This window comes from Falco peregrinus, chromosome 9, assembly GCF_023634155.1.
Source record: "Falco peregrinus isolate bFalPer1 chromosome 9, bFalPer1.pri, whole genome shotgun sequence".
Lineage (NCBI taxonomy): Eukaryota > Metazoa > Chordata > Aves > Falconiformes > Falconidae > Falco > Falco peregrinus.
Genome location: NC_073729.1, coordinates 25,878,218 through 25,892,907, shown reverse-complemented (window position 1 = coordinate 25,892,907; position 14,690 = coordinate 25,878,218). Strand labels below are relative to the sequence as shown.

The window sequence follows — 14,690 nt, the reverse complement described above, 5'->3', positions numbered from 1 at the left end:
AAGGTCTACCTGACTCTCCTCCAGGTTGTTTCGGTTCAGGCTGTTCAAGTCCTCTGTCTGCCTGGTTTTGTTCACAGCCTCGTTGAGGGCATCGCGGAGATCCATCAGCTGGGAGCTGTGCTGAGCCAGCCGGTCCCGGATGCTGTTCACCAGGTCCTGGTTGGACTCCCAGTGGGCATGCAGCTCACTCTTCACCTGATGCAGCACTGAGGATGGAGGAGACGAGAACCGTTGCTAATTCATCCTCCTGTGTCAAAGAGCTCTTGCTGTGCTTGGCTGTGGAAAAGCCTGGTTCTGGTGTCACTTGGCAGGTATCAAGGCCAGAAGTGAACTTCTTCCGTCCCTCCCTCCCTCTTTCAGCCTGGATAGCACAGGATCTCATCCAAGGTTTTCTCCAAACCCCCAGTGCTGGTGAGAGCGATGGGATCTCTTTCAGAAAGACATCCAGCCATGCCTGAAATGCTCCGGATGATGGAGAAACCTCACCTGAAGCCTGTTCCAGTGCTTGATTATTCCTACTGTGAAAAATTACTTATCTCTAGCAAGAAACAGTTGAAAATTCCAGCTTTAAGCTGCTGAATTATGTTTTGCTAATCAGAAGGGCTTGCTTCCTGCAGTGCCAGCGTGCCTGGTTATGCAGTGGTGCTCTCTCCCCTCGCTCCTGCAAAGGATGCCCTCAGGACAGCAGAGCTACCGTGGGTAGTGGGCTGCTGGTTGTTACTCTGAACCCCTTCCCTAGGGGACAGCGAGTATGAAGAAACATGGGGTGACTTACTCACATCCACATGTGGTGTGAATACATCACATAATAATGGTGTGATGTATTCTAAGTGTTTCTAATGTTATAATCTTTGTTCATTGAACAGAACTACCCAGTTAGTACTAACTGCTCTAAAATTTTCCTTAAGGGAAAAGGAACCACAAATGACCCCACTGGAGTGTCACGGGGGACTCTGAAACTACTGTAAAACTTGTGAGTGTGTCTGTTTATTAACAGCATTCTCCAAACGTGTCCATGATGCGTAGCATCCACATGAGCTCCAAGCCAAGCTATCAGGAATGGTTAGACCCAGCAGGATCTGGGTTAGACCCAGCCCTATCCCATGCCACTGAGCCAGACTCACACTTCTGAGCCTCCTCATGCTCGTGCCTTGCCAGCTCTGCCTGGCTGCCCAGACTGCGCTCCTTCATCTCCCGCAACATTCTTTCCACCTCAGCCATCTTCTGCCGAAACTCCTCAGTGGTGGTGGTGGTGGTGGCATTTGCTACCCCAAATCTGGCCATCTGCCGCACCAAGTCTGCAGAAAAATCCAGATCCCCTGTTAGCATTGACCAACCCAGGTCCTTCATAATCCCCAGAGATCTTTCCTCTCTTACATCACAGTCAACAAACTGCAGCCACCTTTCATGGAGTACTCAGGCATCCAAATTGCCTGAGATCACTCAGATGTATTGCCCCAAGTTTCTGCCTCTTCGGCTGCTGCCAGTAACTCATGGTACATAGCCCAAGCATCATTTTGTGGCTTTACCTCCACTCCTAGATCCAGTCACTCCCTATTTGCTAAATGTCTCTTGAAGCTGTAAGTGTAGTCTGCCCCCGTTTTATGCATTTTAATAACATTTGTGCAAGTTCAATGTGCTTTTTCCAAAGATTGTGTTTAACCAAACAGCTAAGACTCACAATAACACTAGTCAAAATAAAAGCCAGAATTGTGCAGGGATTTTAATTTAATTTGTATTTCCCTTGTTTTCCCTGTGGCTTTTTCTAAGTGATGCAATACTTGGTGCTGTTTGAAAGCAAGAGCATGGCATTCCCAGCAGGAAAAAAACCACAAAGCAGAGACCCTTCTTCACCTACCTGCAATACCCTTCTGAATACTTCGGATATTTAGCAGGAGCTGATCTCCCCTCTGATAAGTCTCTCTCACTTGCTGCTCAATACGGTTTGCTTCTCTGTGAGTCATTGTCATCTGCAACAAAAAAACACTGGCTTCGCTGAAGTACAAGATTACTGTTTATGTAATTTCTCACCAGGAAAGATGTTCCCAAAAGGCACATTAAGGCTTGGGAATGTGCAGCTTCTGAGGCCATTGAAACATGTCTCCTCCAACAGCCTGCCCTGTGCTGCTCACCTACAATGCGTTCAGGGATGGTCTTACTTAGCGCCTTCAGAGAAGCACAAGTAATAAAGGCAGCTCTGATGCAACAGGCTCTGGATCCTGAAACTGTCCTAAGACCACAGAGGACAGCACGGTCCTGCAATCCTATCACACAAAAAGCCCCATAGCCTGGAGCTAGGCCCACCTGGGTCCTGACCAGGACGCAAGAAGAGATGGAGGGCTGCAGTGTGGCCATTCAGAGAGCAGACGTGTAGATGTACATATACACAGAGGCAGTTTGTGCAACTGTCTGGGGACGTACGTCATCAAGTAGAGACTTTTCCCTCTCCCTTAGATTAGGAGCAGGCAGTTTATAAATCAAATCTTGCTCAGTTTATCTGAAGACACAACTGATGTCTTTAGACTGTATATAGGTTGCATCCTGTAAAAGCTGTTACTGTACTGAGGCCTCCAAGGATCATTACAATAAAAAGGGTTGACTCATTTGCTCACGGGGCACAGGCTCTCCCTACTACAGCATGGATAACTCCAGGATAGACCTAGATGTTTATGTTCCTTCCTTGTATGCTCCTTCTATAAATGAATTTTTAACAAATTCATTTTTACTGGTTAAAGTTGGAGCTACCCCAAAAGCAAATAATAAATCAAGAAACAACCATCAATATCACAAGATGTTTAACAGCCCTTCAAGGAACACAGGTAATCCAGTTTGGGCATCTAAGTAAGAGACCCTGACACCCAAGCTTAGTGCTGGCTGGGCAGCAGATCCATCCTACCCGAACTAGGGTCCTCACAGCCTTCGAAGCCCTCATTCTAGGTAAAAGGATGGACTCATGCTCTAGCAAAGGAAGATGGAGAAATTCCCTACTTTGTGCTGCAGCGCGTTCAGGTCCTGTGTGAGGTCCACGTTCTCATCCTCCAGCTCATCAGCCCTTTGCCTGACCTTGTTCATGGCTCTCTGGTACTCACGAAGCTGGTTCTGAAAAAAAAAAAAAACCAACCACAAGAGACAAAATCAGGTCAAAGGGCCAGGAAACATGGGCAGAAAGTTATGTGAAACCTTCCACGTACAGCAATAGTGGCCATAGTGCTGTTGAGACCATGGAGGCGAGCCCAGGCAATGGAGCTGGCGTTCAGGTTGACCAGCTGGCTGCGAATGGAGGGGAAGGACATCTCGATGCTCTGCAGATCCTCCAGCAGAAGCAGGACACAGCTGTCGCACACTGCCAGGGGAACAGAGCGGTCAGCACAGGCCCTTTCCTGGGGCTTCCCTCACCTCTTGCCCCAGGACCACAGGATACAGACCTTCACACCTCATGCTGTCTGGGCCGTTTGCCACGGGGATCTCATACTCGTGCACGCAGATGTCGCACTGCTTCCCTGTCAGCCCGTGGGAGCAAGTGCACTCGCCAGTGCGTGGGTCGCAGGAGCCCCCTCTGCACTCACACTCTGCCAAGTTTAATAACAGAGAAATGCCCGTGGCCTTATTTTGTGCTGTTACCACCCAGAGGGAGGGGAAGGAGTGGTTTTATTCCAGCTGTGGAATAAAACCTCTGCTTATCTACATGCCACTGCTTGGGGTTTCCCTGTGCAACTTAGCAACACGCACAGGACCTCAGACAGCAGCCAGTTGTTTTCCACCTTTAACAACTCAACAAGCACGTGTGCCATCAATGCCTTGTCCCACTCCTCCACACGCAGGCCCCAACACCCAGGAAGCAGGACTCACTTGTACAGCCGCTCTCGCTGAAGCCCCAGTAGCCCGGGGCACATTGCTGGCAGCGTGAGCCGCTGATGCCGGGCAGGCAGCTGCACTGGCCAGTCTGTGCATGGCAGCTGCTCCCCACAGCACCAACATCGCAGTCACACCTTCGGCAGCCGGAGCATCCCTCAAAGCCATAATATCCCTCCTAGGGAGAAGTAGGACAGTGGGCACTCTGTTCAGCAAGAGGGCACGCATGACTCCCTCCTGGGGCGCACTGAGGTGACATGGGACCTCAGACTGGCTTTCTAGGAGTGTTTTAACCACCACAAAACTTCGATCAACATGGCAATGATGTGGAGCTGCAACAAGGACCCACACACACCACAGCACCGCCCTACAAACCTGCCCCCACCCTGCAATGCCTATGCTGCATGCACACAGGAAAATGGGGTTTATTGCAGTTTCCCAAAGGATACCACATTACTGCTCAGGCTGCAGCTGAATGCTGCAGCCATCGCTGGCTGCCAGATCTTTAATATTTAATAGGCTTTTGCCATGTATTAGCAGATCATGCAAATCCAGCCTTACCCACCTGGCTGCCAGCACCGCTCTGCTCACAGGCCTGGGAACAACAGAGGGAGCTGTCCCCCATCCCCACACCAAGGACGGGCACCATCCCAGGACACAAGTGGCCCTTACCTCGCAGCGGTCACAGTGCTGGCCTGTCACTCCGGTTTTGCAGAAGCACTGGCCTGTTTGTGGATGGCATGAGTCAGTCCCACAAGGCGAACAGTTGCACTCTACCAGGGAAAAATACACCTAGTTACACATTGAAGAGCCTGCTCAGGCGCTCACAAACCTTATTTCCAACAGGAAATCCTATTTTCCCCCTTATCTATCACAGTCAGAGCAAAGACAGAGCCTCTCTCCTCTTGGATTTGCTTCTCCTGACAACTTAGTCCCATGACACCTGCTCTGGGCAGACTGCCTTTTGTGAGCTGTAATTTGTCTGCTGTTCCTCAGGGGGAGATGAGCAGTGCTGGGAGTGGGCTGCGCAAACCCACATCCCTAGGGAGTGCCAGTACCACCGCTGCAGTAGCTGTCTGGGGCAAGAGTGTTCCAGCCTGGGTGCGGTTTGGCAGCTCGCATTCGGGGGTGGATTGGAGGTTAGGGAGTTGCGATGCTGGAGAGCAGGTTTTTGGAACCAACTTTTTTCTTATTATCGCCATTAGAGGATGCCTGTAACGTGTGCAACCAAGCATGTGACTCACTGGGGCAATGTACCGCCTGGCTAAGGCACTAAACACACCCACAGTCAGTCTGTCCATCTTCCCCCCCACCCCACCCCAGTGCTTGCTGCCTGGCCCACTCACGTGTGCAGTTCTTGGCTGCCACTGCGTCCCCATAGTAGCCAGGGGCACAGACCTCGCACCGTGCACCAGCTGTGTGGTGCATGCACCCCGTGCAGGCGCCTGTCAGGGAGTCGCAGCTGCTGAACAGCATGTTAGGATCGGTATTCCCGCTGCAGTCACAGGGCTGGCATGAGCTGCCGATCACCAAGGGATTGCCATAGTACCCTGGGGCACAACTGGAGAAATACAGCAAGTTAAAACAGTCAGGGCATCAGGAGATCCCCACAGCTCACGCTTGCACCGTGCTTGAGTTGTACAATTATAACAGTGCGAGCATCCAACACTTGTAATGGCTGCAGCCTCGAGGGATCTCAAAGCACTTTCTGTTTTGCCGCACAATATAACAGAAAGGTGCCTTTATCACAGACTGCAAGTCAAGGCAAAGCACAGCTAAGTAATACACCCATGGTAACAGTATTTCAGCAGCGGAGACAGCAATAGGGAAAAGCTGAAAAGGATCGAAAGAAATGCTGCCAGAAAAAAGCACGCTGGGGTCAGACCCAACCGTTTCCTCTGCAGCCTTTACTAGGACAATTTATCTTCTGCCACAGCAGTGGCTGCATGGGATTAGTGTGTCTGAGGCCCCAGACACACGCGTGCCATCACCCTTACCGCTCACAGTTGGGTCCAGTGTAGCCAGGTTTGCAGAGGCACTGCATGTTGGAGCCCTTGTGAACACAACCGACAGCAAAACTGAAACGGTAAAAGGTAAACAGGAAGGTGTAGTTACCCCTGATGTGGTCCCAGGGGAGCTGATCACTCAGTGTGGGCTGCTGGGACCTTGGATAAGAGGCCATGGACATGGTTTGGGGCCACAGACAAGGCTGGCGTTGGGACACCTGCCAGTGCCCCGATGTGGCACAGCATGGTTCCCAGTGGTTAAACAGGCCATCCCATCTGAGGGTGCTTACTTGTTGGAGGCAACTGACAGAGGGCATGGACATCCAACACACTGCAGGGGTTCTTCAGCAGAGTGGCTGCCCATGTAGCCATCCTTGCATCGCTCACAGTGGTCTCCTTCTGTGTTGTGCTGGCAGTTCTGCAGGGGAAAAGGCAGGCTGTGGGCTCAGCACTGACAGCAAGAAATGGTGGGTTGCACAAAGAATTCCCCACCACCTATCTAGACGCATCGACCCTTCCTCTTTCCCAGAACTGTCTCACACCCTAAGCCAACCCTGAGCAGGACCACCTCTGAAACAGCACATGCAGCTAATGCTCCAATTCAGGCACAGTCCTTCCAGCTCATGTAGTATGTGAAGAGCTTCTTAATCACGTGCTACAGACCTTATAACTCCAAAATATCATGCTGCTTTGCGATTTACTTACAAGGCATATCCCAGAGCCTGGCAGGCACTGATCTGAGTGGCCATTGCAATGACATGGGATGCATTTTCCCAGAAAGAGCCCCTTGGTGTCCCTGTAGTAACCGGGAGCACATTCCTGAGGAAGGAGAAAAAGATGAAGATCTGAAAAATAGCCCGATACATTCAGACAAAGCACAGAAACTAATTTAATTCCCATGACAGAATTCCCACAGGGTTGAACTGACGAAGAAGAGATTAAAAGCAACAATGAAGACTTTTCAGTGCAGCTTTCCTGCTCCTCATCACTAGGAGATAATTGGCCAGGCAGAGGGATGTATTTCAAGGTACTGCATGCACGTAATTTTGGTCTGCAACACCTGAACAATTTCCCCATCATGTCTCTTCCAAGACAGCAGATAGAGCCAGTGCACCTCTCCCAGGTGCATTGTGTTGTGGTGGAAGGGGAGCTGGAAGTGGGCTGTCACGGTGCAGCCTGGGAGATGTTCCTCCTGCACAATCCTGAGCTCTAATTTCAACTGAAGCCTGCAGGGGTCAGCTTGGAAACTGGCACTCTGGCACCACTGCTTTGCACAAACATCCAAACCCCGTGGCTGCCACCCACACCAAGCACAAGATGTTGCCAAGACCCAAAACATGACTGTTTGATGCCCCTCTGCTTGGAGCAGCACGTCTGCTTTCACCCTTACCTGGCAGGAGTCCCCCTGGTAGTTAGCAGGGCAAAAGCACAGCTCCACATTGCTGGCACGGATGCCCGTAGCCGTATCTGTTGTCATCTCCAGAACCACGCGGCGCAGGGACACGGATGAAGACAGCTGGGAGAAGAGTGCCCGGATCTGCAGTTGTTCCAGGTTTGCCAGCACCATCATGAGCTCTTCTCTAGACACAGGGTTGTGCGTCTCTGTGTGCCTGAAGTTACCCTAGTGGGAGAAAACCTGACATTACTGGCAGGAAGCACAGGCACCTGAACATCCAGCCCAGCCTTCACAACCCTGCTGCTGGGATGCTTCCCCTTTGCACAAGTGAAACAGTCCTGGCTCTTCACAGCCAGTTCTGCTGCAATAAACAGCACCTAAAATACTGAGCTCAAAGCAATTATCCCTTCTGCCTACATGCTAGTCTTGTCCTTTTAGTAGCATCTGAGCACTTCACTTGGTACACACTTGTGTGTGCAAACTCACCTCCACCAGCTGCAGCTGGCCTTCATGTACCTCCCCTGGGGATGGGTAGGTGCCTTCCAGAAACATGATGCTCATCTGATTTCCCTGGGGAAAGCAAGGAAGGTGTCGGTCACTGCCTCATCCTGCTCATGTGTTAGCAGGGGGCACCAGGGGATTCCTTAGGCTGCACCTTCAGGATCACATCTGGGCGGGACTCCATGGGAATGAACACGTCACCCCTCCGCGGGTCGGAGTGCAGCTCATATCGCAGGTGCCCACCATAGGAGGAAACCTAAGGAAGAGGCAAATTACATATGTCGCTGCAAGTCCACACCACTGAGATAAGGCCAGAGCTGAGCATGTTCAACTGCAGTGCGAGCAATGCCTGCACATCGTGCTTGCATGTCAGGCATGCTGCTGGCACACATTTTGGTGGGTCAGGGATGTGCATGACTGCTTGTCCAGCTGCTACCGGGCTCTTACCTGGTCTCCAAGGTAGGAGCTGGGTGCAACCCAGTAGAGCTCCTGGTAGGCATCTGGGAGGTTCTTGAGATCAGCATGGAGGAGCTGATCCTGCAGGCTCAGAGTCGTCGGCACTTCCTGGCGGTCAGTGCTCAACAAAAGCCACCCATTCATGTCAACAAACTGTGGGAGAAGAGCAACCGTAGAGCTTCCAGTGAAGCTACAGAAGAGCAAGTCCCAGAGCAGCAGAAAGGATGGTAACAGGCTCACGACCTCACACACATCCTGATAAAGCCACTGGAAAACTGAGCACCACCCCTGCCTCCCACCTGGCACAGTCCCCCCATGCCAAGACTTTCCACCCCAGAGATCAGGAAAAGGGGCTGGAAGTGGAAGACGGGCACAAGGAGACAAAGATAACCCTCCTCACAGTGTATCTTCCAGAGGGGTAGGATTAATGCCGGATGGAGACCCAAGGGCAGCAGGGAGCCAGGTGGATGGGAACACAAATGAACTGCAGGCTCTGGTGGCCCCTGGCCCCTCTCACCTCAGCTCGGTGCTTCTCAGCACTGCGGCAGCGATCGGTCGCACCAAAGCAGAAACACTTGGTGCAGCCCTTGGGGTTGCTGGCATCCAAAGAAAATGTCCCCAGGCGGCACTGGTCACACCTCGGGCCCTCCACATTTTCCTGGAAGACAAGCAAAGCTCAACGGCGTCAGCAGCTTCCCATGAGGCCTTAGTGGAGGACAGAGACAGCTGTCCGACTGATCAAAGCACAATGATGTGATGCTGAAAGATGATTAAGCAGTCCTTGAACAGGTTTGCATGCACAGCACCCATCAAACATTAAATTCACCTGGAGAAAGCACTTGTGAGCCCTGCAAAGGGGATGGAGCAGGCAGCTCAGCAGAAGTTTGTGTTACCGTGCTCTCGTGCAGGAGCAGAAGTAGTCAACAAGGCTGGCAGCTTTACCTGCAATGGGCTCTGACACGGGGCTGGACTCAGACTGCCCATCTCCCCGGTGACAGCCCAAAGAGTAAGCCTTCGTGTCCAGGAAAGATGGGGAGAAGGAGTCTTTCAGGGTGCTCTGAACCCACCACCACATGGGGCAGGCTGGCTGCTGCTCAGGCACACAGGCACTCTCCTTCTCCAGCCCTGCTCCCTCCCAGCACACCAGACACCCACAGCCAGAGCAGGAGAGTTGAGCCAAGGAGAAACACACCACGTGAAGGCATCAAAGGACTGACCTTGCAGTGACACTGTCCTGTGACCGGGTCACACACACTTGCTTCGGTGCCAGCCTGGTGACAGTCACACCGCCGGCAGTTAGGGTAGTGGTAGTAGCCAGGGGCACAGAGGTCACACTGTCGCCCGATGATATTGGGCTTGCACCTGTGGGACACAAGAGCTGCAGCTTTAGAAACCTCAGAGCTGCTGGGCTTTCAGAGCTTCACCCACGCTGGCACTGACACAATGACAATGAGGATTTCCCCATCCTGCATGTTTCCTCCCTGCAGCCTGCTGACATGTCCCCTCACTCCAGCAGGGACCAGGGATGCTGCTAGGTGTGCCCAGTGCCAGGACAGGGCTCCCTCACCTGCACTGCCCGCTGTCCACATCGCAACCTGGCTCCGTCAGCTCCTGCACGCCGGGCCGAGAGCAATTGCAGTCCTCGCAGCCGATGAGGGGGTGGCAGCCGAAGGTCTGGGGCTCGCAGACAACACACTCTGGCTTCAGGGTGTGCGGAGGGCAGATGCACTGCCCTGTCACTTCGTCGCAGAGACGTGTCCCACAGTCACAGGCTGGAAGGGGCAGAAAAGGGACTGTGTTTTGGGGAGCAAGACCCAGGCAGCCCAAGGAGAGCACAAGGCAACAGATGCAGAGCTCAACTGCTCTGCAGGCAGCCGGGCTGTTTTCATGTAAGCAGAGCCCTTACAGGGCTGGAAAATGCAACCATTTCCCAAGCCAGCCTCAGCCCTGTAGGAGGCAAACCAGCAAGTGCTGGGAATGCAGAGCGGGAGATGGGACAACTCACGCCTACAGTTGGGGAAGCCCCAGTAGCCAGTGGCACAGCGGGAGCACTCTCGCCCGATGACGTTGGACTTGCAGGGACACTGCCCGCCGAAGGGCTCACACTGGCTGCTCCTTGCGCCTGCCTCGTGGCATCGGCACGGCTGCGCCCCGTTGTTGTAGAAGAGGGAGAGGGAGATGGCAGAGTCACGGCAGAACCTTGATGATGTGCTGGGGCTGCAGGGGAAGGCAGGAGGAGTCACTGTGCTGTAAACCCCTCCAGCCTCCCCCCCCCCCCCCCCCCCAAAATCCAGCAGGATATCCTGCAGCAATGGGTACTGAGTTAGTGGGAGGGATTACCCCAAGACGCTGAGATCCCCCCAAATACCCACAGGCTTGGTCATTAGATAAGGAAAGCCTTAATCAGATCCCTCCCCTGCCATACATGAAGGGAATGGGGTTTTTGCTCCCTGAGGAGTGTGCAGCCCATGGACAGCAAAGCAGCCACCCAAAGCCAAGTGTCTCACTTGATGTAGAAGCTGTTGATGCCACAGCTGCTGATGAAATCATAGGATTTGTCCAGGGGTTCCTCCTGCAGGTACTGAGAGCTATAGCTGTCCTCAGGCACCACAAGGATGTAATCCTGCAAAGCAAGGACAAGATGGGTGAGCCAAGCTCTTTAGCTGAGCCAGATGCAGTTCAAACTAGCTCTCTCAGAAGTCCAAATGCACCCTTCACTTCTCATCAGCTCATCACTTGCTGGGACAGAACATGACACACGAAGTACCCAAGTACTGGACAGACCAGGGGTCACCTCTCTATTGGGAGCAGCCCACACTCACTGGAGTTAAAAAAGGCAGAATACCCCGAAAGGGCAGCATTGGCTGTGTTTCAGCAGAGAGGCATGCAGCCACTGTCATCTTAAACTTCTAGACATGAAGGCACCTGGGTTCCAGTTCTGTCTTTCAGCCATTTATCCAAATTTTGGTCAATGTGCTAGTCCCGTTGCCTGAGGATAACAAGTGCTTCCTGCTCCCATGATAAGACCTGCCTGGACAAACAATGCAATGCAGGTGCAAAATATTGCTGGGGCAGGAATAAGGTTTATTCTGGATTATCACAAGCTACGTATGCAAAGCAACAGCTTCAATTTCTGCCTTGTTTTGGTATCAAAATCACACAGTGAAGGATAACTGTCATATACAGATGCTGTCTATGAATTCTGCCCTCAGTTCTATACCACTGAGGTTAGAGATTGCAACTTTCTCGGGTAGTTCAGAAACTCAAAATTGGGAAACTTTCCTGCAATCACACAGTGACAAAAATCCAAGGACAAGCTCCACCCCTGCTGGAGCCTGGTCTAGCATGCCCTGGGAGCTTCCCGGAGAGAGGCTCACCAGCCACAGCTGCTTGCCCTCTGGCACTCGAACAACCACAGTCAGATCATTATCAGTAATATCCAGGATAATCTGGTCTTCAGAAAGTACCAGGCTCCGGCATCCATAGCCATGTGGGCAGAAATTAGCATTGGTCTGACCTGAAAAGACAACAAATGTATTGGTCCCACATTTGCCTTGCAGTCCCCATTACACCCTCCCAATTTGGAAGAGAGGAGTCGGTCTCGCTTCATCGTTGCGATCCTTGCAGAACCTGTGGTTATCCTCCGGTATGAAACACTTCCCAGGGCTTCTGCCAGCCAATAACTTCCCCCAGATCCCCACTCTTCTCACCTTGCCAGATGCGCCCACCGTTGATTAACACTTCCACAGGGAAGGTGGGGTGATTGGGCTGGTAGTAGTGTAGGATGAAAGCATAGCGTCCCAGTGTCTGGATCCGGCTGTTAAACACAACAGCAGCCTGGCCCAAAACAGAAGAACAAAGAGACAAAACCCGACATCTGACGCCTGTACTCACAGCTGGGATATTTTTTTCTTATTGCACAAATTTTTACTCTTACTGCATGACTGTCGCGTCTTGAGACTTTTGGCAAATCAACCCCCAGTGCCTCAACACTCCCCCCTCTAACTTTGCAGGTGCCACCTGCAAAGCTTTTCTGGAGAACCAAGCAGGGTTAGATGGAGCTAAGACAGGAGAGTCCTCAGGAACAAGTTTAAAGTCCAGATTAAATTCTGAAAATGCCAATTGCTAAATTGCTAATTGCTGAAACTACTCAATAGAGAAGGAAAACTTCTCCCTGCCCCAGGTGTCCAGTGTGACAGCACCAGCAAACTGTCCCAACCCACACCCATGCCGCTACCTGTGGTGGTTGCAGGAGGATGAGCTCTGCAGTGGGGTCCATCGCCGTGGGAGGCCGAGGCGCAGGCTCTACTGGGACCCCAGCTGAGGCCACATGAACAGCCTGAGCCAGGGGGACATCAGGGGCAATGGGCAGAGCCTGAGCCCCCTCCAAAATGATTGACTGAGAAAGCTTCAGGAACCTTGAGGGAACACAGGAGCTGCTGCAAAACAAGGACAAAACAGGATGTAAGACCTCCAAGGACAGAGAGATACTATAGAGTCCTGGCAGGAGAAGCACACCCTGCAACACCTAGCAGATTACAAAATGTGCCTGTCAAGGGAGAGCTTTCTACCGGGACCCCTGTGGCTCTCAGATCTGGGCTCAGGAGGAACAGGAACATTGTGCAGGCTAATTCCTGTGCAAATATTTATCCAAAGCAGCATCAAAAATTGGGATACAGCAAACGTCTCTCACTGTGTGCGAGCAAGCACAGGAAAGCCTTTTATTCAGGATGACACTTGGACTGCCACAGGAGGCAGTGGGGTGTTCAGATAAAGGACCAGCAGCCTGACTTCCAGTCCTTATTCCATTGCTGCCTGCACGGTGGACACAGGCAAGGCACTTCACCTCAGCCAGAGATTTCTTTCTACTGTGTCAAGAACTCAAAAGGCTCCAAACCTGTGGGAAGGGGGGGAAGCAACTGCTTTTGGAAACAGCGACATCCATGCTAAAACCCTGAGGGACCCAAGATATTTACCTGTTGGATGAGAACATGCCATGGACGCTGATGCAATGCACCCTTGGCTCTATGAACTCCATGGTGAACTGTGCAGCGGGTATGAGGTACACTTTGTGCTGCCATATGTGAAAGAGAGACGCTTGGTTACATGACAACCTCTGCCACTGGGAGCCTGCAGCTGTTTCTGTGCCTACCAGCAATCAGGCTGACCACACAAAATACCTCCTTATCAGACACTTCAGCTAATGCATGGCAGGTCAACGCCTCTCTTTACTGCCCCTTCTTCCTTGGCACAAGCCCTAAGGCATTTAGGAGCTCCACATAGTTATGGGATTTTTCTGTCTTTGGCTAAGCAACTGTGAATGCCTTCAAGGTAAAACAGGAAGAGGCACTGCCACAACGCTGCAGAGCTCCCTCTGCAAAGAGCAACTTCTCACTGTGTCCCAAATCCCAGTCCCATGTTCTACTTCAAAACACACCACTGAACACATTCTCCACCCTGGACTGCTCATGACATCGACTAAGTTCTAACATCTAGTCCAAAGAAATTAGAAAACCCCTCTGCAGTCTAGGCACCACTCCAGCCTCTCCTCCTTGCAACCAGCCAGCAGAGCTGCCCTTGTGGGGAGCCTTACCAGGAAGAAGTCAGCCAGATCAGAGGTGAAGCGAATGGTGGCCTCTGAGGTAAGTTCAAAAATTGCCGTACGGCTCTGGGAATCCACAGCAATCCCTCGACAAAGGAAACTGTAAGAGAAACACAGATTTTGAAGCCAGCCTTGAGTAAGGTCATGACCCATTTCTTGTCTTGCCGGCTATATGTCCTGAAGGTATTTACACAAAGTCCCTGCAAATCTTTTCACGTCTTTTCTGGCAAGTCAGAAGAGTTAAGTTTCCCAAGGACACCCCAGACATTTGTTTCCTATTGCAAAGGTTGCAGTCTGAAGTCGGACACTTCTACAGCACAGGACAGGGTCTGACTTGCACCAACAGCTCCAATAAACCTGCCTGTAGGCCATTCCCTCCATCAAGGCCCCTACCAATGTAGCTAGCAGCAAATGGAAGCAACAGATTATCTCCTGGCAGAGGCATTGGAGCACTATGCTGGCACAGGTACGTATTTCCCAGGGATGGCCAGTCACTAAAATCCATGTCCAGCTAGGAGGAGTTTGGATATACACAGCCTAGATGTACAACACTAGGGCATTGCTTTGTTCATGTGATAAAGCAGAAGAAGCTCAAGTAGGGGCAGCCTGTCTTTGCCATGTCAGAGGACGACCGAACCCTTTCTCCATCTCACCATACCTGTAGACACAGGGGTAGAAGATGAACGTGCCCTGCTGCATGGCTAAGTGCGGTGAGGTCACAGCAATGCCCACCATCTGCAAAGCATTGGTGTTGGCGTACTCCACCACCAGCACGTATTTCCCAGGCTGAGCAATAGGCAGGGACAGCTGGACTTCCACCTGGAGGACAGAGAGGTGACTGAGTGAGGGTCTCCTGTCCCACTCCATGAAGTGAGCA

At 52.0% G+C, this 14,690-nt stretch overlaps 1 protein-coding gene across 2 annotated transcripts in view; it reads right to left on the bottom strand.

Annotated features, from left to right (window-relative positions):
* LAMA5 (laminin subunit alpha 5) overlaps window positions 1-14,690 on the bottom strand; it is a 93,568-nt gene that overhangs the window by 11,262 nt on the left and 67,616 nt on the right. For both annotated transcript variants that reach the window (XM_055813274.1, XM_055813275.1), the window contains exons 27-53: window positions 14,472-14,632; window positions 13,805-13,913; window positions 13,188-13,285; window positions 12,449-12,650; window positions 11,922-12,048; window positions 11,589-11,728; window positions 10,719-10,834; window positions 10,217-10,428; window positions 9,779-9,983; window positions 9,429-9,573; window positions 8,729-8,869; window positions 8,203-8,364; window positions 7,910-8,011; window positions 7,741-7,824; window positions 7,249-7,479; window positions 6,564-6,677; window positions 6,149-6,276; window positions 5,850-5,930; window positions 5,199-5,413; window positions 4,525-4,625; window positions 3,850-4,030; window positions 3,426-3,569; window positions 3,192-3,343; window positions 2,989-3,099; window positions 1,859-1,970; window positions 1,125-1,298; window positions 10-206 (exon numbers count right to left, since the gene is read on the bottom strand). In XM_055813274.1, the coding sequence (XP_055669249.1) occupies window positions 10-206; window positions 1,125-1,298; window positions 1,859-1,970; window positions 2,989-3,099; window positions 3,192-3,343; window positions 3,426-3,569; window positions 3,850-4,030; window positions 4,525-4,625; window positions 5,199-5,413; window positions 5,850-5,930; window positions 6,149-6,276; window positions 6,564-6,677; window positions 7,249-7,479; window positions 7,741-7,824; window positions 7,910-8,011; window positions 8,203-8,364; window positions 8,729-8,869; window positions 9,429-9,573; window positions 9,779-9,983; window positions 10,217-10,428; window positions 10,719-10,834; window positions 11,589-11,728; window positions 11,922-12,048; window positions 12,449-12,650; window positions 13,188-13,285; window positions 13,805-13,913; window positions 14,472-14,632 (3,945 nt within the window). The remainder of the gene's footprint in view (window positions 1-9; window positions 207-1,124; window positions 1,299-1,858; window positions 1,971-2,988; window positions 3,100-3,191; window positions 3,344-3,425; window positions 3,570-3,849; window positions 4,031-4,524; window positions 4,626-5,198; window positions 5,414-5,849; window positions 5,931-6,148; window positions 6,277-6,563; window positions 6,678-7,248; window positions 7,480-7,740; window positions 7,825-7,909; window positions 8,012-8,202; window positions 8,365-8,728; window positions 8,870-9,428; window positions 9,574-9,778; window positions 9,984-10,216; window positions 10,429-10,718; window positions 10,835-11,588; window positions 11,729-11,921; window positions 12,049-12,448; window positions 12,651-13,187; window positions 13,286-13,804; window positions 13,914-14,471; window positions 14,633-14,690) is intronic.